The sequence below is a fragment of the Carassius gibelio genome, chromosome B3, assembly GCF_023724105.1.
Source record: "Carassius gibelio isolate Cgi1373 ecotype wild population from Czech Republic chromosome B3, carGib1.2-hapl.c, whole genome shotgun sequence".
NCBI lineage: Eukaryota > Metazoa > Chordata > Actinopteri > Cypriniformes > Cyprinidae > Carassius > Carassius gibelio.
In genome coordinates, this window is record NC_068398.1 from 54,055,234 (window position 1) to 54,081,723 (window position 26,490).

At 37.9% G+C, this 26,490-nt stretch overlaps 1 protein-coding gene across 1 annotated transcript in view; it reads left to right on the forward strand.

The window, feature by feature from the left end:
- Positions 1-8,954: 8,954 nt before the first annotated feature.
- Positions 8,955-26,490, forward strand: part of LOC127952488 (uncharacterized) — a 217,107-nt gene continuing 199,571 nt past the window's right edge. The window contains exons 1-13 of the mRNA XM_052550968.1: positions 8,955-9,695; positions 10,342-10,463; positions 10,580-10,612; positions 10,744-10,833; positions 10,942-11,013; positions 11,550-11,638; positions 11,726-11,828; positions 12,024-12,123; positions 12,336-12,388; positions 12,701-12,743; positions 13,533-13,574; positions 13,661-13,690; positions 13,794-13,841. Coding sequence (XP_052406928.1) covers positions 9,689-9,695; positions 10,342-10,463; positions 10,580-10,612; positions 10,744-10,833; positions 10,942-11,013; positions 11,550-11,638; positions 11,726-11,828; positions 12,024-12,123; positions 12,336-12,388; positions 12,701-12,743; positions 13,533-13,574; positions 13,661-13,690; positions 13,794-13,841 — 832 coding nt within the window. The 5' untranslated portion in view covers positions 8,955-9,688. The remainder of the gene's footprint in view (positions 9,696-10,341; positions 10,464-10,579; positions 10,613-10,743; positions 10,834-10,941; positions 11,014-11,549; positions 11,639-11,725; positions 11,829-12,023; positions 12,124-12,335; positions 12,389-12,700; positions 12,744-13,532; positions 13,575-13,660; positions 13,691-13,793; positions 13,842-26,490) is intronic.

Sequence of the window (26,490 nt, forward strand, 5' to 3'; positions counted from 1 at the left end):
GTTAAGATTAACAATTTAATTGAGGTTCAACAAATAAAAAACAAATGCAATATGGATAAACAAATGGTAAAGCTTGGCTTATTGAATATCAGATCCATTTCTACGAAAACACTTTTTGTAAATAATATGATAACTGATCATAATATAGATGTGCTCTGTTTGACAGAAACCTGGCTAAAACCTGATGATTAAATTATTTTAAATGAGTCCACCCCCCAAGATTACTGTTATAAACACGAGCCACGTCTAAAAGGCAAAGGTGGAGGAGTTGCTTCAATTTATAACAACGTTTTCAGATTTCTCAGAGGGCAGGCTTCAAGTATAACTCATTTGAAGTAATGGTGCTACATATAACATTATCCAGAGAAACAAATGTTAATGATAAATCCCCTGTTATGTTTGTACTGGCTACTGTATACAGGCCACCAGGCCACCATACAGACTTTATTAAAAAGTTTGGTGATTTTACATCCGAGTTAGTTCTGGCTGCAGATAAAGTTTTAATAGTTGATGATTTTAATATCCATGTTGATAATGAAAAGATGCATTGGGATCAGCATTTATAGACATTCTGAACTCTATTGGTGTTAGACAACATGTTTCAGGACCTACTCATTGTCGAAATCATACTCTAGATTTAATACTGTCACATGGAATTGATGTTGATAGTGTTGAAATTATTCAGCCAAGTGATGATATCTCAGATCATTATTTAGTTCTGTGCAAACTTCATATAGCCAAAATTTTAAATTCTACTTCTTGTTACAAGTATCGAAGAACTATCACTTCTACCACAAAAGACTGCTTTTTAAGTTATCTTCCTGATGTATCCAAATTCCTTAGCATATCCAAAACCTCAGAACAACTTGATGATGTAACAGAAACTATGGATTCTTCTTTTCTAGCACTTTAAATACAGTTGCTCCTTTACGCATAAGGAAGGTTAAGGAAAACAGTTTGACACCATGGTATAAATGAGCATACTCGCACCCTAAAGAGAGCAGCCCGAAAAATGGAGCGCAGCTGAAGGAAAACAAAACTAGAGGTATTTCGTATTGCTTGGCGGGAAAGTAACATATCCTACAGAAAAGCATTAAAAACTGCTAGATCTGATTACTTTTCTTCTCTTTTAGAAGAAAACGAACATAACCCCAGGTATTTATTCAATACAGTTGCTAAATTAACGAAAAATAAAGCCTCAAGTGTTGACATTTCCCAACACCACAGCAGTAATGACTTTATGAACTACTTTACTTCTAAAATCGATACTATTAGAGATAAAATTGCAACCATTCAGCCGTCAGCTACAGTATCACATCAGACAGTGCACTATAGACCCCCTGAGGAACAGTTCCACTCATTCTCTACTATAGGAGAGGAAGAATTTTATAAATTTGTTAAATCATCTAAACCAACAACATGTATGTTAGACCCTATACCATCTAAGCTCCTAAAAGAGGTGCTTCCAGAAGTCATAGGTCCTCTTCTGACTATTATTAATTCCTCATTGGCATTAGGATATGTCCCCAAAACCTTCAAACTGGCTGTTATTAAGCCTCTCATAAAAAAAATAAAAAAAAAAACACATCTTGACCCCAACGAACTAGTTAATTATAGACCAATCTCAAATCTCCCTTTTCTGTCCAAGATACTAGAAAAGGTGGTATACTCACAATTATATTCCTTCTTAGAGAAAAATGGTATATGTGAGGATTTCCAGTCAGGATTTAGACTGTATCATAGTACTGAGACTGCTCTCCTAGAGTTACAAATGATCTGCTGTTATCATCTGATCGTGGGTGTATCTCTCTATTAGTTTTATTGGATCTTAGTGCTGCGTTTGACACAAACTGACCACAGCATTCTTTTGCATAGAATTGAACACTTTGTTAGCATCAGTGGAAGTGCATTAGCATGGTTTAAATCTTACTTATATGACCGCCATCAGTTCGTAGCAGTGAATGAAGATGTATCATATCGATCACAAGTGCAGTATGGAGTACCTCAAGGCTCAGTACTAAGGCCACTACTCTTCACGCTTTATATGTTACCCTTGGGAGATATCATCAGGAAACATGGTGTTAGCTTTCACTGTTATGCTGATGATACTCAGCTCTATATTTCTTTGCGGCCCGGTGAAACACACCAATTTGAAAAACTAATGGAATGCATAGTCGATATAAAAAAAATAATAATAATTGGATGACGAGTAATTTCTTACTGCTAAATTCAGAAAAAACAGAGGTGTTAATTATAGGACCTAAAAACTCTGCTTGTAATAACCTAGAACACTGTCTAAGACTTGATGGTTGCTCTGTCAATTCTTCGTCATCAGTTAGGAACCTAGGTGTGCTATTTGAACGCAATCTTTCCTTAGAAAGCCACGTTTCTAGCATTTGTAAAACTGCATTTTTCCATCTCAAAAATATATCTAAATTACGGTCATGCTCTCAATGTCAAATGCAGAAATATAAATCCAGGCATTTATGACTTCAAGGTTAGATTATTGTAATGCTTTATTGGGTGGTTGTTCTGCATGCTTAGTAAACAAACTACAGCTAGTCCAAAATGCAGCAGCAAGAGTTCTTACTAGAACCAGGAAGTATGACCATATTAGCCCAGTTCTGTCATCGCTGCACTGGCTGCCTATCAAACATCGTATAGATTTTAAAATATTGCTTATTACTTATAAAGCCCTAAATGGTTTAGCACTTCAGTATTTGAATTAGCTCCTTTTACATTATACTCCTCTACGTCCGATACATCCTCAAAATTCAGGCAATTTGATAATACCTGGAATATCAAAATCAACTGCGGGCGGCAGGTCCTTTTCCTATTTGGCGCCTAAACTCTGGAATAACCTACCTAACATTGTTTGGGAGGAAGACACACTCTTGCAGTTTAAATCTAGATTAAAGACTAGATTGAAATCTAGATTTAAATATCTTTAACCTGGCATACACATAACATACTAATATGCTTTTAATATCCAAATTCGTTAAAGGATTTTTAGGCTGCATTAATTAGGTAAACCGGAACCGGAAACACTTCACATAACACCCTATGTACTTTCTACATCATTAGAAGAATGGCATCTACGCTAATATTTGTCTGTTTCTCTCTTGTTCCGAGGTCACCGTGGCCACCAGCTCCAGTCTGTATCCAGATCAAAGGGTCACTGCAGTCACCTGGATCCAGAACGTATCCAGACCAGATGGTGGATCAGCACCTAGAAAGGACCTCTACTGCCCTGAAAGACAGCGGAGACCAAGACAACAAGAGCCCCAGATACAGATCCCCTGTAAATACCTTGTCTCAGAGGACCACCAGGACAACACCACAGGAAACAGATGATTCTTCTGCACAATCTGACTTTGCTGCAGCCTGGAATTGAACTACTGGTTTCGTCTGGTCAGAGGAGAACTGGCCCCCCAACTGAGCCTGTTTTCTCCCAAGGTTTTTTTCTCCACTCTGTCACTGATGGAGTTTCGGTTCCTTGCCGCTGTCGCCTCTGGCTTGCTTAGTTGGGGTCACTTCATTTACAGCGATATCATTGACTTGATTGCAAATAAATGCACAGACACTATTTAAACTGAACAGAGATGACATAACTGAATTCAATGATGAACTGCCTTTACCTATCATTTTGCATTATTGAGACACTGTTTTCCAAATTAATGTTGTTCAGTGCTTTGACGCAATGTATTTTGTTTAAAGCGCTATATAAATAAAGGTGATTGACTGTGTAATGCTGAACAACCAAACGTTTTATTAACATAAATTATTATGTACATTAGTATTTACACTAACAAAAAATACTCTGCCACAAGGAAACAAATCTAAATAAATAAATATAATAACTATCATAAACACTATTTACCCTCCAGTACACTCACGTTTATGTTGACTGCAAGATTCCAAGTTAAGGTACAGGATCAATGACATTCAGTTACTTGCTAACGTAGCATTCTATCATCCTGGATAACACATACTATCACCAATTAATACTATTTTCCACGGTAGAATAAAACTGAATATTAAAATGTTTTTACTGGCCTTTGTATGTGGCACAGAGACAGCCCTGGTAACTTACTGTCGGCAGTCGCACACACACACACCACCCGCTCGCTGCTAGTGCAAGCACAAAAGTAGTCCCGGCCCGCGCGTGTAGCCTGTCAGATACCCCAGCGCCAATCAAATTACAGCGTTTCTTGTACTGTCGTCGTGGCCGTTAGAATCGATCCAAATACCAGTGCAAAGATACAAATAGCAGTTCAAAGGAGCTTGCTAAATATTGGTGAGGACAAATTTGTCATCTCAAAATACTGATAGGGACTAGTACCTAGCGTCAACCCCTAAACCTACGCCCATGCTAGTTCCACACACTGCATGATTTTCGGCTTGACATCAGCGTGTGGCACTAAAAGATAAAACTGCTCACCTCAAACTCGTTTAACTTCCTCTTTCACAGATCCGCTTTTTTTCCAGCAAACGAAAGAAAGCTACAACTGCAAAACTGTGATTCATCATGCTCCTTTTCTTTAATCACTAGCGCATGCTGATGACGTTTTATTCTTCTATAAAAATAGGGACTATATTTTATAGGGACTACTGAACAGACATTTAGAAGTTAATTTTAAATGCAAAGTATTGAAAATAAAAATATAACTCTGTAAACACTTGCATTTTTACAACGCGTGAGTCCCATTAGGTAATGAAACATTAGACACACTTGTGGTCTTCAAACTTACTTAAAAACACTTGGACCAAATAATTCAAGCGCAAAGACCGCGAGTGTGAGTATTTGAACAAGGCAAGCGCCTTATAATATTTACATTTGACTGTGACAGTGGCGCCCTCTGCTGCCTCAATAATGTAGGCTAGCATAATAAAGAGCAGGTTAGACTTTTAGTTATTGGAATATGTTCTCAGGGCAGCATTGCATCTTATTGGTTCTCTCAGTCATCCAATCAGCGACAGCAGGAGGCGGGACATGGATTATTTGAATTTTTTTTTTCTCAGGACGCGGGAGACATCACGCTAAGGAGATCGTTGCAGTTAAGGTAATGTTATGTTTTCTGTTGAACTATATTTTATTATTACATTAAAATGTCAAAATAATGAAGTATTTGGATCTTAAGTTAAGGTAATGTTGTGTTTTATGTTGAACTATATTAGATTATTACATTAAAATGTCTAGATAATGAAGTATATATAACGAGTAAGGTTAAAGCTTAATTTTTCTATCGAGCTGTTATTTAACTAGCTAGCTAACTGATGTAAGTAAGCTAAATCGGAACATTAGCTAGCTAGCTCTGAGAAAGGATAATAGCTAATGTTAGCTTATATTCTATTATAACTTTTACTGGCTATAATAGCAAGTTAAGCTGCTGTCATTGCACAATTTTGCTGTGGTATTGTTGCTATTCCCAGAGCATTTTGTCATAGCTGTATAAACAACAAAATGCTTAGCTGCACTTTAGTGCATTTTTGATGCATATATTCTAATACTGGTCTAAGAGCACCTTGTCGTATTTAAATGCAACATTAATTTGCTGCTTTAAGGGTATTTTTGCAGCATGAATTCTAATACTGCCCTCAGGGCACCTTACCGTATCTCCATGCAATCATTTGCTGCTCTTAGCGTATTTTTGTTGCAGATATTCTAATGCCACCCTCAGGGCACCTTACCATAACTCCATGCAATCATTTGCTGCTCTTAGCGCATTTTTGTTGCAGATATTCTAATGCTGCTCTGAGGGCACCTTACCGTAACTCCATGCAATCATTTGCTGCTCTCAGCGCATTTTTGTTGCAGATATTCTAATGCTGCTCTGAGGGCACCTTACCGTAACTCCATGCAATCATTTGCTGCTCTCAGTGCATTTTTGTTGCAGATATTCTAATGCTGCTCTCAGGATACCTTACCGTATCTCCATGCAATCATTTGCTGCTCTTAGCGCATTTTTGTTGCAGATATTCTAATGCTGCTCTCAGGGTACCTTACCGTATCTCCATGCAACATTCATTTGTTGCTCTTAGCGCATTTTTGTTGCAGATATTCTAATGCCACCCTCAGGGCACCTCACTGTATCTCTGTGCAATCATTTGCTGCTCTCAGCGCATTTTTGTTGCAGATATTCTAATGCTGCTCTCAGGGCACCTTACCGTAATTCCATGCAATCATTTGCTGCTATAAGCGCATTTTTGTTGCAGATATTCTAATGCAACCCTCAGGGCACCTTACCATATCTCCATGCAATCATTTGCTGCTCTTAGCGTATTTTTGTTGCAGATATTCTAATGCTGCTCTGAGGGCACCTTACCGTATGTCCATGCAATCATTTGCTGCTCTTAGCGCATTTTTGTTGCAGATATTCTAATGCTTCTCTGAGGGCACCTTATGATATTAGATCTACAATTGGCAGCTCTAAGGGTATTTTTGCAGCATGAATTCTAATACTGCACTCAGGGCACCTTACTGTATCTCCATGCAACATTCATTTGCTGCTCTTAGCGCATTTTTGTTGCAGATATTCTAATGCTGCTCTGAGGGCACCTTACCGTATCTCCATGCAATCATTTGCTGCTCTTAGTGCTGTTATGTTGCGGATATTCTAATGCTGCTCTCAGGGCACCTTACCGTAACTCCATGAAATCATTTGCTGCTATAAGCGCATTTTTGTTGCAGATATTCTAATGCCACCCTCAGGGCACCTTACCATAACTCCATGCAATCATTTGCTGCTCTTAGCGCATTTTTGTTGCAGATATTCTAATGCTGCTCTGAGGGCACCTTACCGTAACTCCATGCAATCATTTGCTGCTCTTAGTCCATTTTTGTTGTAGATATTCTAATGCCACCCTCAGGGCACCTTACCGTATCTCTGTGCAATCATTTGCTGCTCTCAGCGCATTTTTGTTGCAGATATTCTAATGCTGCTCTCAGGATACCTTACCGTATCTCCATGCAATCATTTGCTGCTCTTAGCGCATTTTTGTTGCAGATATTCTAATGCTGCTCTCAGGATACCTTACCGTATCTCCATGCAATCATTTGCTGCTCTTAGCGTATTTTTGTTGCAGATATTCTAATGCTGCTCTCAGGGTACCTTACCGTACCTCCATGAAATCATTTGCTGCTCTTAGTCCATTTTTGTTGTAGATATTCTAATGCCACCCTCAGGGCACCTTACCGTATCTCTGTGCAATCATTTGCTGCTCTCAGCGCATTTTTGTTGCAGATATTCTAATGCTGCTCTCAGGATACCTTACCGTATCTCCATGCAATCATTTGCTGCTCTTAGCGCATTTTTGTTGCAGATATTCTAATGCTGCTCTCAGGGTACCTTACCGCACCTCCATGAAATCATTTGCTGCTCTTAGTGCTGTTATGTTGCGGATATTCTAATGCTGCTCTCAGGGCACCTTACCGTAACTCCATGAAATCATTTGCTGCTATAAGCGCATTTTTGTTGCAGATATTCTAATGCTGCTCTCAGGGTACCTTACCGTATCTCCATGCAATCATTTGCTGCTCTTAGCGCATTTTTGTTGCAGATATTCTAATGCTGCTCTCAGGGTACCTTACCGTATCTCCATGCAACATTCATTTGTTGCTCTTAGCGCATTTTTGTTGCAGATATTCTAATGCCACCCTCAGGGCACCTCACTGTATCTCTGTGCAATCATTTGCTGCTCTCAGCGCATTTTTGTTGCAGATATTCTAATGCTGCTCTCAGGGCACCTTACCGTAATTCCATGCAATCATTTGCTGCTATAAGCGCATTTTTGTTGCAGATATTCTAATGCAACCCTCAGGGCACCTTACCATATCTCCATGCAATCATTTGCTGCTCTTAGCATATTTTTGTTGCAGATATTCTAATGCTGCTCTGAGGGCACCTTACCGTATGTCCATGCAATCATTTGCTGCTCTTAGCGCATTTTTGTTGCAGATATTCTAATGCTTCTCTGAGGGCACCTTATGATATTAGATCTACAATTGGCAGCTCTAAGGGTATTTTTGCAGCATGAATTCTAATACTGCACTCAGGGCACCTTACTGTATCTCCATGCAACATTCATTTGCTGCTCTTAGCGCATTTTTGTTGCAGATATTCTAATGCTGCTCTGAGGGCACCTTACCGTATCTCCATGCAATCATTTGCTGCTCTTAGTGCTGTTATGTTGCGGATATTCTAATGCTGCTCTCAGGGCACCTTACCGTAACTCCATGAAATCATTTGCTGCTATAAGCGCATTTTTGTTGCAGATATTCTAATGCCACCCTCAGGGCACCTTACCATAACTCCATGCAATCATTTGCTGCTCTTAGCGCATTTTTGTTGCAGATATTCTAATGCTGCTCTGAGGGCACCTTACCGTAACTCCATGCAGTCATTTGCTGCTCTTAGTCCATTTTTGTTGTAGATATTCTAATGCCACCCTCAGGGCACCTTACCGTATCTCTGTGCAATCATTTGCTGCTCTCAGCGCATTTTTGTTGCAGATATTCTAATGCTGCTCTCAGGATACCTTACCGTATCTCCATGCAATCATTTGCTGCTCTTAGCGCATTTTTGTTGCAGATATTCTAATGCTGCTCTCAGGATACCTTACCGTATCTCCATGCAATCATTTGCTGCTCTTAGCGTATTTTTGTTGCAGATATTCTAATGCTGCTCTCAGGGTACCTTACCGTACCTCCATGAAATCATTTGCTGCTCTTAGTCCATTTTTGTTGTAGATATTCTAATGCCACCCTCAGGGCACCTTACCGTATCTCTGTGCAATCATTTGCTGCTCTCAGCGCATTTTTGTTGCAGATATTCTAATGCTGCTCTCAGGATACCTTACCGTATCTCCATGCAATCATTTGCTGCTCTTAGCGCATTTTTGTTGCAGATATTCTAATGCTGCTCTCAGGGTACCTTACCGTACCTCCATGAAATCATTTGCTGCTCTTAGTGCTGTTATGTTGCGGATATTCTAATGCTGCTCTCAGGGCACCTTACCGTAACTCCATGAAATCATTTGCTGCTATAAGCGCATTTTTGTTGCAGATATTCTAATGCAACCCTCAGGGCACCTTACCATATCTTCATGCAATCATTTGCTGCTCTAAGCGCGTTTTTGTTGCAGATATTCTAATGCTGCTCTCAGGGTACCTTACCGTATCTCCATGCAACATTAATTTGTTGCTCTTAGCGCATTTTTGTTGCAGATATTCTAATGCCGCCCTCAGGGCAAATTATGACATTAGATCTACAATTCTATACTACTTTGAAGTGGCAAAAAATATATAAAGAGTAAACTATAAGTATGATGTTAATGTAGCATCTCTTTAGGATAATGTATGATCATTTGGGCTTTATGTTGTAGGGATTCCTTTAGTATATCTATAAGTTCACTTATAGTATATTTGCAGTACAAAATAAAACTTAAATCTAAACTATTTATGTACTCAAACTTTACTACTTTTACACTTAAAGTATACATAAAAGTATACTTTTATATACTAAAAAGTGGGCCAATTTAGTCCCAAGAAATATTGAAGTAGTACACTTTATACCACTAGTGCATTGGTATTAGTATACTTACTATGTAAAATATACTTGGGAATTATATTTGAACTTTACTGAAGTTTTTTGTCTTTTGTCTAGTTTGGAAAACTTGACCAACCCAAATGAACAGTAAGTTATTCTTATACTATTTTTTTTCCTAATACATTTTAGTCATATTTGCATCATCTGCATACATAATGATATTGTCTGCGTAATTCGCATATTTACATCTGACCAGGTACAGCACATACTGGTACTTTTTTTAGTTGGTGTTTTTAGTATGATCATATTCATGGACAACATAAGGTCCTGGGCCAGATGCAGCCCTTGCAGTGTTTCAATTACATTTATGTAATAGGCCCATGATGAGGCTGTAGTCTACCAAAAATCAGTGAAATACTGTAACAAGAAACATCATTGGCATGGCATTCAACTCAACACAACTAGGCTATGTATAAATTGCACAATATGTGGCCCCTGACTTGCTTCATCATAGTACATTTGGCTAAAACGGTTGCCCATATTCTCTAGCTGCCCATTTAAGGCTTGTGTGACATCACTAACTCACAGACAGAGAGCTGTAGGGAAGTTAGACTACATATTTTGATGTTTCTCAACAAAAAACATAAAAAACTGGGCAAAAAAAGTCACTGAATTGCCAACAATACTTTACAGTAGTTTTGTATGCTACGTGTACTAGTTGATTGGATTAAATTTGTGCTATTAGCCTAAGTAAGATTACCTATTTTGGGACTTAATTTCTTTATCCATGCAGTCTTAGAAACACTGAAGTCCCAAGGACGTCATCGTGAAGATGTCCTTGGGACAGTTGGGCCATTTAAAGTCTTTCTGGGCAGTTTGGAGGCCCTTGTAGGCCCATCTGAACTTCCAGATGAGGTAATTTTCTATTTCTTTTAAAAAATTATAGGTTGTATAACTGTATCAACTTTTCACTTCAACTTGACTCTATTGTGACTTATTGTAGTTTATATATTTATGTATTACTTCCTCAGGTAATGGATGCCCTATTTTACATAATCAGCAGGGTAACCCATACCTTTATAATACTCTCTCTCACACGCACACACACACACACACACACACACACACATATACATACATCAGATATAGACATATCATAATTTAATGACTTAAACCATTTCTCTTCCTCACTTAGAGCCAGCCTGGGACAGAGCCCATAAATAGCCAGGCTATGCGCCTGATTTTGGAAGGCAGCTCCAGGGCCAGGAGCACTTATTTTCTAAAAGTAAGAGCTATGTGCCTGTTTAAAGTTATTGTTCAGTGGTACAGAATATATTGGGTGTAAAGTTTGTGTATTTGCTTGTTCATGAATGTTTTCTTCATTCCCTGTCAGAAAAACATTCTTAAAGGAGCCAGTGCCATCTTCGGGCCCTACTTGGTGGGAGAGTGCCACTGGACCCTCTTTGTAGGTTGCTGTTAAGTTATGTAGAGACTATTAGGCCCGTTTCACACCGGGTGTGTGGTGTAAGCGTGTCAGCTTCGTGGCGTGTCTGTTTTTATTTCAACTCCAATCTTAACAGGTTAGAACTTGCACACCGCCTGCGTGACAAGCACATCTCAAACGTGTGCATGCTAGGAATAGGACTAACTACTATTTTTCACGCCACACGCAAGCATGTTGGAAGTGTTTCCATACAAAACAGTGAAGAAAAAAATGAAGTGGGGAAAAAAAAACGAGGCATCAGAGACACTTCTGGTAAGCAAAGACATAGAAACGCCATGCAGCTGCCAAGCAACAGACACGCGTCGTTCATGCCATGTGCAAAATAGCATCACACATTAGTTATCATTATTGATGCTATCGTGCCATTCTCATTTGTGGTGTTTGAGCTGTTTGTGGTTGACATTTTAAAATTTCAATGATTTTCAATACAGTAATTTCAAGATTGGTTGAAACTGCCCTTCAGACCTTTCTCATATGTTTTCCCATCTTCTATATAGCATTGCAACTTGAAAGAGGGAACCATTACATACATTGACTCATTGGGGGAGCATCCACAGCGTTGCTCCCAAATCATCGAAAATTGGAGGTACATGGTTTTTGTATTGCACTATAAAATGAGGTAATGAAAACTCAGTAGAGATCTCTTTCATAATTATATTCTCTAATCTTTCAGCTTATTTGCTGCTAGCAGAGGCTGCCAAGGGCCCTGGAAGTTCATAAACAGGGACCATGACTTGCAAAATGACTCTGTGTCATGTGGAGTGTTCTCAATAATGGTACAATTTGGTCATTTTCTGCATAATGTTTCTGTTGTCTTTTGAAAATATAGATATTTTTAGTTTTCACTTTAACTTGAGCAATTTTGAATGGAAGTTGCAGATTAAATATTAATGGATCTTGCCTGCTCTATAATGTTCAGTTATTATAAGTGATGTTATTTAATTAAAATAGACTTTCTGTTGCACTTTTAGTTTGCAGAAATGATCCTCCAGGGACAACAAGGTCACCTCCAATGCCTCCCCATCTCCCAAGAGCGGGAGAGACTTGGGATTTTGTTGTTTAAATCCCTTGGTAAGTAGTATACATTTGTACTTATTGAGCTCTGCTGGCTATCTTTCGCTCCCTGCATTAAGGTTAAGTCACTGATGATTTGGAGTGATAGCTTTAACTAGTAAATTCGGAGGATGTCATACTTTGGACTAGTTATGGCTCTTGAAATATGTGAAGGTTATGGTTGCTTTTAATGTGTTTGTGTTATCCAAAGCATTTTTTTTTTTTTTCAGATAGTTCAGGCATTTGTACAGTCTGCTACAAGAAGATGTCAGGGAAGAAAAAGGCAAGTGCTAATGATATTTTATCTAAAGCAACATTCCGCTGTCAGATTAAAGACAAGTACACATCAGACGATTCTTTTGTCACATATTAGTCCAGGGAGTCATTAACATAATCCGTGGGTGAAGAGTGAATCAGCAGTTGAATCTGTGATGACTAGGGGTCACATGTGAAGTGTCATGATGTGTTGATAAGCCAAACTCCACCTCATCAGGGACTGGGACTTAATTTGAATGACTCCCATGACTGGTCTGTGACAAAAGAATAATTTGATATGTACTTTGCATAACTATTTATCATGCAAAATCTTTTGCAGGAGACATGCTCATTCTGCTCTACAGAAAAGAGTCCAAAACCAGGTAGGACAACACACACACAAACAGACAGGTTTGTTTACGAAGGCTACTCTTAGTTGGCCCCAGTGTTGTTACTGATGTTAGTTGGATTGCAGTGGCTAGACATACTGTATTTCATATTCTATTTATGCACGTTACATTAAACAAGCAATATAACGTTTCATACAGTGCCCAACAAATTTGTAGGCACCCCTGTTGAAGGTGGCTGAAAAATTTCCAATTTCTAATGTAGATTCTTTTCATGTTTTAACAGAGGCAGAAACAGCTGAGATGGAGACTGCAGAGGCAGTTGAAGGTAAAACATGTGTTTCAGAGATTTTATTCGGTTACTCACACACCCTTTTTTTCCTAAGAGTAACATTTTTTTTCACGTCTCAATAGTAGCAAAAACGAAGGTGGAGTTTGTTGCAGGTAAACAATTAATTAGTTTTTTGAGTTATGCAGGATCATCATTTTTATTTATAAAATGTGAATGTCAATTTGACGTCCTGTCTGCTATGTGCAAATGATGCAGATACATCAGATGCATTTGAAGAGGAGGAGACAGCATCTGAGAAAATGGGTATCGGTATATAATATTATGATACTGTACTCTATATTAAATACTGTACTTTACATACAGTATTTTATATTCTTTTCATGCACGTTACATTACACAAGAAATTTAATGTTCCATTTAGGACCCAACAAATTTGTAGGCACCCATGTTGAAGGTGACTGAAAAACTTATTGAAAATCACAATTTGAGAATGTCATATATTTCCAATGTAGATTCTTTTCATGTTTTAACAGAGGCAGAAACAGTTGAGATGGAGACTGCAGAGGCAGTTGAAGGTAAAACATGTGTTTCAGAGATTTTATTCAGTTACTCACACACCCTTTGTTTCCTCAGAGTAACATTTTTTTTCACGTCTCAATAGTAGCAAAAACGAAGGTGGAGTTTGTTGCAGGTAAACAATTAATTAGTTTTTTGAGTTATACAGGATCATCATTTTTATTTATAAAATGTGAATGTCAATTTGACGTCCTGTCTGCTATGTGCAAATGATGCAGATACATCAGATGCATTTGAAGAGGAGGAGACAGCATCGGAGAAAATGGGTACCGGTATAATATTATGATACTGTACTTTATATTAAATACTGTACTTTACATACAGTATTTTATATTCTTTTCATGCACGTTACATTACACAAGAAATTTAATGTTCCATTTAGCACCCAACAAAATTGTAGGCACCCATGTTGAAGGTGACTGAAAAACTTATTGAAAATCACAATTTGAGAATGTCATGTATTTCCAATGTAGATTATTGTGTATTAACATGTATTAACAGAGGCAGAAACAGCTGAGATGGAGACTGCAGAGGCAGTTGAAGGTAAAACATGTGTTTCAGAGATTTTATTCAGATACTCACACACCCTTTGTTTCCTCAGAGTAACATTTTTTTTCACGTCACAATAGTAGCAAAAACAAAGGTGGAGGTTGTTGCAGGTAAACAATTAATTAGTTTTGTTGAGTTATTCAGGATCATCTTTTTTATTTATAAAATTTGAATGTAAATTCAAATGTCTGCTATGTGCAAATGATGCAGATACATCAGGTGCAGAGGAAGAGGAGAAAGAGGAGGCATCGGAAAAAAAGGGTATATAATATTATGATACTGTACTTTATATTCTATCTATACATGTAAGTTGGATAGGATGGACTTAACTTGCTGGCACACATATACAACGTTTGGCTCAAATAAGATATTTTGTAATCCGAGTGAGTATAGAAGGAGCAGAACACACTATACTATTTATACTTTATGTGGTGTTATATGGACCTGTGTCTGCAATGAAGCTTTATTATTATGTATATGCACGACTCCACATCTCATTCCTGTAGTATTAATCATCTCTAGCATCTGGATTTAAAAAGAGCATGGGACTTATGTACAAAGCTTGTGTAATCACAAAGCAGCTGTGCACCTCTTCTCATGCACACATACAGATGTACATAGACTACTTGAACGTGAGTGTGCAGTCATGTAATACAGGCCGTCTCTGTTTTCAATGCCTAATGAAGATCCGATGGGATTGAAACCTTGCATTTTTTTCAAGTAAATAAATATCCTTTAGGAGCATAAACAGGGGGCAGAATACCTCTTCTACTATATTTGATACCATTGATTTTTTTTGGATGTTGCACACCACTCTACTCTCTAATTTGAATAGGGGTGCCAATAAATATTTCATTATTAACATTGGAATGACACTGAGCTGAAATAACATTTAACAACATGTGTATGTATTCTTTATTGAAGATGGATTCTATGTGGATAGCCTGTTGAAGGTGGCGTCTTCAAAGAAAGCTAAAAGGTTGGTAATGCTACAGCTAGAGTTGGGTTGGGTGGGTGTTCCTTTTTATATGACAAACTGACTTGATAGAGGCAAGAGTGCAGATAAAATCAGTAAAATGTGTGTTATGTGCCTAATGCAACTAATGCAAAAAACAGGTAAAACTACAAACTATGTAGAGTAGAGTAATGAGTAATGGCTTATTTGTCCAACAATATGATGTTGTTCACTTAAGCCTCATGGTTTTATAGATGATCTTTGTCTACAGATATGTTGGTTTTTGATGTTCACAAAAAATGATGTGTTATGATTGCACAGGCACTTTGTTTCAGTAGAGGAGCTGCAGAGGAGATGCTCTGCACCAGAGAAATTCTCTGGTCACCTCATGGTGACTTATTTGAGGAAGGCAAAGGGGAAAAAAAAGGAGCTTGTGAGGGAATTGAAAGAGGCAGGGGTGCATCTGAGTCCGTATGGCTCAAACACTACAATGTGCACCAAACTAGTTGAAGGTAACATATATGCAGTCAGAACTAGGTGATTTCTTAAAGGTGTACATTCAAACAGATTCCCATATTACTGAATTAGGTGTCCCACCAAAGGTTGTAGAACTGCAAGTTTTAGAATGTCAGCCATGATGGAGGCATATGTAGCCTAGGTGAATGAATGAGGCATAGGCAAACAAATTCCAATGACCATACAGTTTAACAAAATGTAAACTGTTTAGTCACCAAAATATAAATTATGTTAGTAACATGTTAATGTCTCATTTACTCATTTGCTCCTTTTATGACACAGAGGAGTGCCAAGGTCTTGCTAAAGACCTAGGATATTTGACTAAGGAAATACCCTTCAAAATCATAGGCAAGCAGCTGGCCGAGCGAGGCTGCAGAAGAGAGGATCATGACTTGAGGTAAAATATGCATACAGATATCTTTATCCTTCCACTTTTTAAGTCTTTCTCCTTCTGAATTGGCATAATATTGTTTTGCCAGTGCTTTCATTTAATTTGTAATTGTACTGTTTATAATGTAACAACTCAGATTTCTTTTGTTTACAGTGCTGAACTCGATATAATCGAACAAGTGTTGGGTGACAAAGTGGACATGTATTCAAAGGTCACACACACACTTGGACCCCAAGTATGCCAGGTTGTGTTTCAGATCATCAGAGAGTGCCTTGTTGCAAAAGCAAGGGCTCTAGAAAATTGAATTTTGACACTATTTCTGACACAATTACACTGCAGTTAACTGTTCACTGTACTGTACATTGTTAAATCAATGCAAAAATGCAATTAAACAATCTTTTTTGGTTAAATCTGTTTATTATTATTATTTAGCGCTTGTATCTTCTTGTTTTGCGCTTTTTGTAAAGCTCTCGTTTGGCTTGCTCTATCCGCTGGCGATAAGCATGAAGTGCATGTATTTTTCGTTTTCTTGACACAATGCCAAAACGATTGAAGGCCACTGTGTGTGCCCTCTTCACTGTAGTGTACAGGTCACTACTATACATGTAATTTTCTGATTTGCTCCACTCCAGTAAATCTGTCAACATAGACTGAAGTTGAACTTGTGCAGTGACATTTGTTGGCACAAACATATTTTCGTTTCCATCAGTGGGACATGTAGAATGTGAATTGTTGGTAGTTTGCAGGCAGTCAGCAACATGTAAGCACACACACTTTTGACCGTAACTGTTGACAGCACAGGTACAAAAGGCAGGTTCACCAGTAAATACAAATGTGGCACTTACATCAGTGGGGTGAACAGTAATGAAATCACCATCAATGTGGTACTGGTTTTTGGCAACAATATCTCTAGCCATGTCAGCACGTAGCTGTGCAATATCAATACATTTCTGTGCTTCAGTGTATGCGGAGACAATATGTGTGCATACATTTCCCTTATCATACCATCCACAGTCACACTGCATCTTGACTAGATCCACAGTATTCCAAGTTGAATCTGAGCTGGGCCCTGCCCCTGTTTGCACAGAGCACATTCCTTGCTCATTTGTCAGGATCTGCTGTCCCACTGTGTTGGCTGCTGAAGATGTTGATGCTGACAAGGAGATCCTCAGTCTTCCTGCGTCTGCCAAGTCGTCCATGTAGCTACATTAACAAAAGAGCATTTAGTCTGAGGATAACAGGCATTATTGTGTATAAAATTAAATATAGTATTGACCTTTTTAAATCACAGAAATTGATCATTTTTAATTCAATTCTCATTTAATTCCATTCATGCAGGACATGTAACAGAGGACAGTATTGTGAGCATAGAATTAGTCGTTTCAAGTATCTGAAAGATAACATTACCAAATGCCTTACCAATAATATTTTTGAATATCACCACATAGCAAGTGAAGAAGTTGATCAACTCTTCTGTTTGCCTCTCCCCTTAGGAACTAGTATTTCAGCGCAAGAAAAAACCTAAAAGGGGAAAACAATAATATACCATTATGATTAATTCACAGATTGAGAAAACAATACTCACTCAGTCTTGGGGAGCTAAGATTCTGATATTGGAAACTTTGGAAATGATAACTTAATATGTAAATACAAAAAAAAAAAAGTTCCAAATGTGACCAGAAAAATTGTGTTCAGTGGCAGACTAGAAGAGAAATATGCCATCTAGGGAACCAAATGTTCCCAATCATGAGTTACTTTTTGTTTTATATCATGCATTGTAATGTTTGGAAAAAACATGATTATTAATCTTTGACTACCTCTCTGCCTTGTTGTTGGTGTCGCTGTTGTTGTGCTCAAATAGTCGTCCAAAATTGGCCCATAGTGCTGCATGTGGAAGCCAGTGCACCTTCAGGTATGTTGTCACTCGATTGCTGCCAAGCTGGGCATCAAGGTCATTGCACACACTAGTGGAAACGGTCACAAAATCTTCCTCCTGAAATCAAACCATATCATATATTATGGCTGCCAGTTTAGAGTACCCAACAAAGACGAAACATGGGTAATACCAGATATTGAGACACATACAATTTTATATATCTATTGTAGTTACCGTCATGCAAGCTTTCATTGAGGTCATGGCATGAATGACGACATGTCTTTTGTCAGGTGACAGGTTCCCACCATCTCTTGATGTAACCCAGCGATGTACAGCCTTTAATAGACAATATATGGCACTTTAAATGAGGCTCCATTGTTTTTTCAGAAGCTACAGCAGGCATATGATATCAAAATTGTAAATCAATTTATTTACAACCAAAGAGAATGTTCAAAGGACCTTCTTGTGCATTTCTGAAATGCAATCAGTACCTGGAGAACATGAAACCAACAGAGGAGAACTTTGGTTTTGGGGAAAACTTCTCTTATGGCATTGAGCTCTTTTAAGTCTCTGTCGATCATAACTGACCTAGGAAAAATAAGTCCAATAATAATATTGCAGAATACTGGAGTATCACAATTTCATCTAGGCAAATGTATTAAGTTGAAAATTGTTTAAGTTATAAAAGGTAATCAGTTATCTCTCAGTATTACAACTCTTTTGTGCTTGTATGGGTATTGGACTTTTGAAAAGAACTGTTCTCACCTTGGGTAAAAGTTTGGATTTCTTGAACAAAGCATGTTCAAGCAAAGCTCAACTATTGCTGAGGATTCCTGGCTCATTATTAGGTACGCAAATGGCACTCCTCTTCCAGTTTGATTGACAAGTACAAGGGCATACAGTGCATACCCATATGATGTCAAACCTTTGTAGGATGCATCCATAAAAACCATGGGGTGGGGGTTCTCTTGGAGTAGAGCCTTCTGTTGTGGTGTCTGGACAACAATAACCAGTGGCTGGTCTTTTGTCAAAGGTTGAAAAAAGCAAATATTTTCTTTCAGTTCACCTGTCACCAGCTTTTCCACACTCACAGCATCATTAATGTCCGGCAAAGTGAAGATGCGGAGATGGCGTTTTACCAACCTTACATCTTCTGGAGTTAGGAAGAAACGTCTGTCATGCTTATCGGTGTAACCCCGACTACATGCCCAATCACAACTTTTTATGACAATCTGTGATATGGATAGACCTTGTGTGAGCCATATTTCGACAAATCCTAACAATTCTGGATTAATTGCATTTTTCTTCCTCTCTTCAGGGTTTGACAAATCATGTCCTGTGTGTGTTAATTGCTGCCGAACTACTACTGCTGTGAAACCGGTCTCCTCTATAAATTTAAATGACACATAGGCTTCACAGGAATTGGCCCTTGTTTCACATGCCTTGCCCATGCTTTTTCCTGTTGGTTTGTTGCCTCTTTCACAGGCATGGAAATAATAATTTTTGCTGCTCTGTTTTGCTGCCAAGAAAAAGGTCTTTGTTTTCTTCTGTAGTTCTTCTACATAGTTCTCCATAAACTCCGTTTTCTTGTCCCCATGAACAATTTTGATATCTGTGGAAACACGGGAATCTTTTTCTATTCTCAGTTTCCTTCGGATGCCCTCGATCCATAGCTGCTCCATAATCTGCAGTTGATATAAACAAAACAGCTTTAAGCAAACAATAATTTTACAAAACACTTCAGAAATAGACACAGCATACCTGAATGTTACTAGATTAGAAGAAAACTAGTTGTATGTTTGCAAATTTCAGTACTACACAGAAAGTAGCATATGAAGTTTCCTGAGATTTGTGTTATTACATTTAGATATTACATTTAGATAAGGTGCTCTAAGAGCAGTATTAGAATGTATACGAGAAGGGAGGCAGTAGTATAAGAAAGTGTGCAACGAATGCCCATAGAGCACCCAATTAATGTTGGATGTAAATCTAATTCGGTCCCCTGAGAGCAGTACTAGAATGCTTTGAGCGAAAATGTCCTTAGAGCAGCCAATTCATGTTTCATGCAGATACTACAAGGTGTCCTGAGAACAGTATTAAAATGTGAGTAAGGATGCAGAAAAATGTCCTTAGAGCAGCCAATTGTAGATCGAATGTCATAAGGTGCAAATTATTGCATGGAGATATGGTAAGGTGCCCTGAGAGCAGCAATAGAATATTTGCAACAAAAATGCGCTAAGAGTAGCAAATGATTGCATGGAGTTACAGTAAGGTGCCCTCAGAGCAGCGTTAGAATATCTGCAACAAAAACGCGTTAAGAGCAGCAAATGATTGCATGGAGATACGGTAAGGTGCCCCGAGAGCAGCGTTAGAATATCTGCAACAAAGACGCGTTAAGAGCAGCAAATGATTGCATGGAGATACGGTAAGGTGCCCCGAGAGCAGCGTTAGAATATCAGCAACAAAGACGCGTTAAGAGCAGCAAATGATTGCATGGAGATACGGTAAGGTGCCCCGAGAGCAGCGTTAGAATATCTGCAACAAAGACGCGCTGAGAGCAGCAAATGATTGCATGGAGATACGGTAAGGTGCCCTCAGAGCAGCGTTAGAATATCTGCAACAAAAACGCGTTAAGAGCAGCAAATGATTGCATGGAGATACGGTAAGGTGCCCCGAGAGCAGCGTTAGAATATCTGCAACAAAGACGCGCTGAGAGCAGCAAATGATTGCATGGAGATACGGTAAGGTGCCCTCAGAGCAGCGTTAGAATATCTGCAACAAAAACGCGTTAAGAGCAGCAAATGATTGCATGGAGATACGGTAAGGTGCCCCGAGAGCAGCGTTAGAATATCTGCAACAAAGACGCGTTAAGAGCAGCAAATGATTGCATGGAGTTACGGTAAGGTGCCCTCAGAGCAGCGTTAGAATATCTGCAACAATACAGCGCTAAGAGCAGCAAATGATTGCACGGAGATACGGTAAGGTGCCCTGAGAGCAGCATTAGAATTCATGCTGCAAAAATACCCTTAGAGCTGCCAATTGTAGATCTAATATCATAGGGTGCCCTCTGAGCAGCATTAGAATATCTGCAACATAACAGCGCTAAGAGCAGCAAATGATTGCACGAAGATACGGTAAGGTGCCCTGAGAGCAGCATTAGAATATCTGCAACAAAAACGCGCTAAGAGCAGCAAATGATTGCACGAAGATACGGTAAGGTGCCCTGAGGGTGGCATTAGAATATCTGCAACAAAAATGCACTTAGAGCAGCAAATGATTGCATGGAGATACGGTAAGGTGCCCTGAGAGCAGCATTAGAATATCTGCAACAAAAATGCACTAAGAGCAGCAAATGAATGTTGCATGGAGATACAGTAAGGTGCCCTGAGTGCAGTATTAGAATTCATGCTGCAAAAATACCCTTAGAGCTGCCAATTGTAGATCTAATATCATAGGGTGCCCTCTGAGCAGCATTAGAATATCTGCAACAAAAATGTGCTAAGAGCAGCAAATGATTGCAAGAAGATACGGTAAGGTGCCCTGAGAGCAGCATTAGAATATCTGCAACATAAACGCGCTGAGAGCAGCAAATGATTGCACGGAATTACGGTAATGTGCCCTGAGAGCAGCATTAGAATATCTGCAACAAAAACGCGCTAAGAGCAGCAAATGATTGCACGGAGTTACGGTAAGGTGCCCTGAGAGCAGCATTAGAATATCTGCAACAAAAACGCGTTAAGCCAAAGCCAAAGCCAAGACTCTGAAAAAACAAAAATCTGATATTATATACCCGATATTTTTCTTTTCAGTATAATGATAGTGAGTTGTGATCCTGTGAGGATCCAAAAATATAATAGTAAATATGTAGTAAATATGGCTCATGCAAGTCTTCTGAAACAGTACAAACAGTACAAAGGCCTTGCAAGAGGAAAAGACTCTGAAAATCTACACTTCAAAACATAATTTATGGTTTATGAAAAGAAATAAGGCTCTTGAGTCTTGACACTTTCACCATTTTTTTTATAATTTTTTTAAATGGTTATGCATTTGTACAATTGTGATTTAATAATATAATAAAGTCACTTGATTCTTTGTTTTAAATATTTTCCCCCCTCTTTTCAGTTTCGAAATATGGATGTCGTCAATGTGTCATGTGCAGATATTCAGACTCCAGAGGGTTTTCTGTATGTGATTCTGCCTTTTATAATGAATCAAACTCTCAGTGTTGACAATGAGCAGGGCTGGTATTTAGAGGTGAGTGTTTCTGATCTTAAACTACACCATTATTCACACACACACATACACACACACTGTATAATTATCACCAGTGGTATTTGATCAGGATGGACTGAAGATAGCAGATCCTTCAGATCCTCAAAAACTGATTGCTCCTGCAATGGCTGTGAAATCTGGTCATCTCGTCACGTCTCGCTGTGTGAATCTGAATAATGAGATCATCAACGAATCTGCTGATAGAGTAAATTAACTCAATCTCTCTCAACATTCATCTGTTCAATATGTAACCCTTTATTAACATTAAAAAAGCTGCTCTAATGCTTCTTTCTCTCATTTCAGACTTATTTCAGTCATGTGACCGCATATAGAGGTGAGAGAATCAGTAAAACAACACATCAGTGTGTCCTGCTGATTGAGATTAAACTCTGTGTTGAACTGAATCTTCAAGTGAATCATGATAATTGTGTGTTTCAGTGAGGAATGAAACTGCAGCGACTCCAAACCCAGGTGAGTTTCAGCTGATAAACATCCGATTATTCACCAATAAAACACTGCGGATCTGGTTCACACTCAATCTACTTTCAGTCTTCTCTCTCGTATTGACTCATGTTTTTGAACTGTGTGTGTTTTTAAAGATGTTCTGAATGAAGTGACTCCAGATCTCCAGCTCTCAGGTAAACTGCGTTTTTAATATTTATAATTTTCATCAGTTTATGTATTAAATCGCTGAGTTGAATTTTTTTGTCTCTGACATATGTAGATGAGTGGTGGTGGATTTCTGCTCTTATTGTCATTTTTCTTCTGGTGTTGATCTGTTTCTTGCTGCGAAAAAGGATCTTCAGGTGAGTCGAAGCTGATCTCTCCTAACATCTTATAGTTCACAATATCATCACTCGCATTTTCATTCATTTATTTATTCATTTTCAACAGATGATTTTAGTTATTTTATATCTCAACTTCAAAATAAACATGAAATCCTTTGAATATAAATGTAATCAGATTGTGTTTTCAGAGGGAAAAGCAGTTAATTCATAAGCGTGAAGCTCCAGACAACATGTGAGTGGATCCAACTGATAAATGAACTGATTTACTGAAACACACAAGCATTTACGAGACGTGTGGAAAGCCATTGAATCTATGTGTTTTTCTCACAGGGATCTGATCTGATCTGATCCTAAGGCACTGCAGAAATCGTTTCGGTGAATCAGTTTTACATCCTGATCACCATCTGACGGTCTGAACCAAAATCATGGCCATTTTATTACTAGACTGCTCCATACATGAAAATAAAACACCTAACCCTAAAAAAATTCTAACAAAAGGTTTCTCAGCTGTCTTTTGTAGTATTATGTGTCCTTAATAACATACTAAAAGTTTACCAAAGTTTGAGCACTAGAAAGGTGTAATTTTCAAGATGGCGTCCAAGATGGTCAGGGAGCCCTTAAAATATCCTAACTCCTTCATTATTTGACTTAGTCAAGTAATCTTGGTGTCTAACCCCATGTTTTTTGGGTCTGTGAATCCATTGGACTTGTCTAAATTGCACTGACATGATAACATAGTTATGAAATACATGATTTTGTGAGAATACTGTAAGGTTTTATCATTGTTTGGGGTGAACCAGAGATGTAAACAATTTAGCCTATGTCATGTAACTTGTTTTGCTAAAACACAGACTTTACATTCAATTTAAAGGTTATTGCACCCAAAAGTAACTTAAATTGGAGTTGTATAACTTTGATCATAACTTTGATCATAAACAACTCTGTATTAGCCCGAACAGAGGCCTGTGTGTGAAACCTCTAAAATGGTCACTCTTTTCAATTTTAATAAGGTAATTAATATGTAATGCATCCTTTATAGATGTTTTAGAGTATAAAGGTGGCATTTTACTAAACCCAACAAACCTAAATTCACCATTTTCAGCAATTAAGAAGATGGTAGAATAGAATATTGACATTTGATATTGCGTGACTCATTGTAATGTTGTTGGCAGCACAGTGTATACCATTTTGCTCAAACAAAATTCATCCTTGACTACTTAAAACAAAAGTTCTTAATTTTTTGTAATTTAATTTAAAAAAGTAAACTTTTTTTTTTTTTTTTTTATTCTGTTTGTTACGACTTACAGCTTAGGAAAATAAAAAATTCAGTATCTCAAAAAAAATTAATATTCCATTTTGAGCTTGATTAGTTTTATTAATTATGAGTATAAATACTGGGTACCTCCTGGGCTAGTTCAGAACATCCAACCACAATTATGGGAAAGACTACTGACTTGACTGTTGTCCAGAAGACAATCATCATAACCCTCCACTAGGGGATTAAGCCATAGAAGGTCATTGCTGAAAGGGCTGGCTGTTCACAGAGTGCTGTATCAAAATATATTTATAGAAAGTTGACTGGAAGGAAAAAGTGTGATAGGAAAAGGTGCATAAGCAACAGGGATGACTTCAGCCTTGGGAAGATTGTCAGGAAAAGCAGATTCAAGAACTTGGGAGAGCTTCACAAGGAGTGGGCTGAAGCCGGAGTCAGTGCATCAAGAGTCATCAAGCTCAGACATCTTCAAGAAAAGGGCTACAGCTGTCACACTCCTAAAACTAAGCCACTCATGAACCAAAAAAAAAACAAAAAAAAAAAAAAACATCAGAAGCATTTCACCTGGGATAAGGAAAAAAAAAGAACTGGACTGTTGCTCAGTGGTTCACAGTCCAGATGAAAAGTTAATTTTGCATTTCATTTGGAATTCAAGGTCTGGAGGAAGACTGGAGAGGGACAGAATCCAAAGTCCAGTGTGAAGTTTCTGAAGTCAATGATGATTTGAGTGCCGTGTCTGCTGGTGTTGGTTCATTATGTTTTATCAAGTCCAAAGTCAATGCAGCCATCTACCAGGAGATTTCGTAGCACTTTATGCTTCCATCTGCTGACAAGCTTAATGGAGATGCTGATTTAATTTTGCAGCAGGAATTTAGCACCTATGTCAGGGATCTAGGAGGGAGGACCCAATTTCATTGGGAGGTAATAAGGTTTTATTGACAAAACAGACTGATACAAGAGGGTAGTGAAGTGAACAATAGATAACAGAACATGATAACAGTTAACAGGAACAGCTAGGGGAGGCCACTGGGAAAGCTTCAGGAAACAGCTGGCAGAATACTTGGCAAAAGAGGGGGCAGCAAAACCAGGCTGATGGAGAAGACCACACAAGGCACCGTAGAGCAGATCTCAGACACTTGTTAACCACTGACTCTGAAACAGACCAAGTGCCAGGTAGGTAGAACTAGAATTTAGTTCTAGAATTTAGTTAGGTAGAATTTTTTTGATTGATCTTTGAGAAAATATTCTAATTTTTTGAGATTCTGAAGCTGTAAGTCGTAACCATCAGAACTCAAACAAAAACTCTTTACATATTTCAGTTTGTGCATGTGCAATAAATGTAGAATATAAAAGGTTTGCTTTTTTAAATTAAATTACAAAAAATAAATAACTTTTCCATGATATTCTATTTTTTTTTTTTTTTTTACATGTACCTGCATTTACTTAAGGGAAATTGTACATATTTTCCCCATAAATATGCTTGTAACCAATTGCTTTAATATATAATTGGACTTGTAATCACTTATCTATCATGCAAATATGCTAGTTATAATATTACATGGCAAAAACATGTATCAGGCACCAATATTTCTGGTCTAGGAGGAAAACCAAGGAGTAGTGGTCATTTTAAGGACCTGGCGGCAGCCATTTTGAAAAACGGGGCCTTTCTTGGAGTCAAACTTTGGTAAACTTTTAGTATGTTTTTATGTACATTTGATACTACTGTAAACCACTGAGAAACGTTTTGTTAGAATTTTTTTGGGGTCAAGACATATTTGCAGCTGACTATACCTGTTTCAAATGGAAAAGACCGGGAAACAGTGATGTTATACTGCATGTGGCTTTATTTGTTTTATAAGACTGTAACTATGTAGTTGATGATGCTGTGATAGTTACATTAGCTGATGTTAAACATTAAAATATTTATATTGAGGTGTTGATTTTGAAAAGTGAATCTACTTTGATAACACAACGTTGTTTAACCTTCATAAATTGCACCATGTATAAATACACAATTTCATGTGTAATTACATCTTAGTTTGCATTTAGATCAACACTGTACATGATAAAGGCGAAAAATCTTATGACTGACAGCAATGGCTTTAAAATCAACTTCAATAAACTACCACATGCTCAAAATTGTAAAACAGCAGTTTTATTTTGGAAACATACTGTATTAAACAGATGGAAATAATCCCAAATGTTATGCAGAGTATACATGTACAGTATGTATTGTTAAAAACATGTAGAAGAACAATTCAAATACAATAATATTTAAAGGTTTTTGTAAAATAA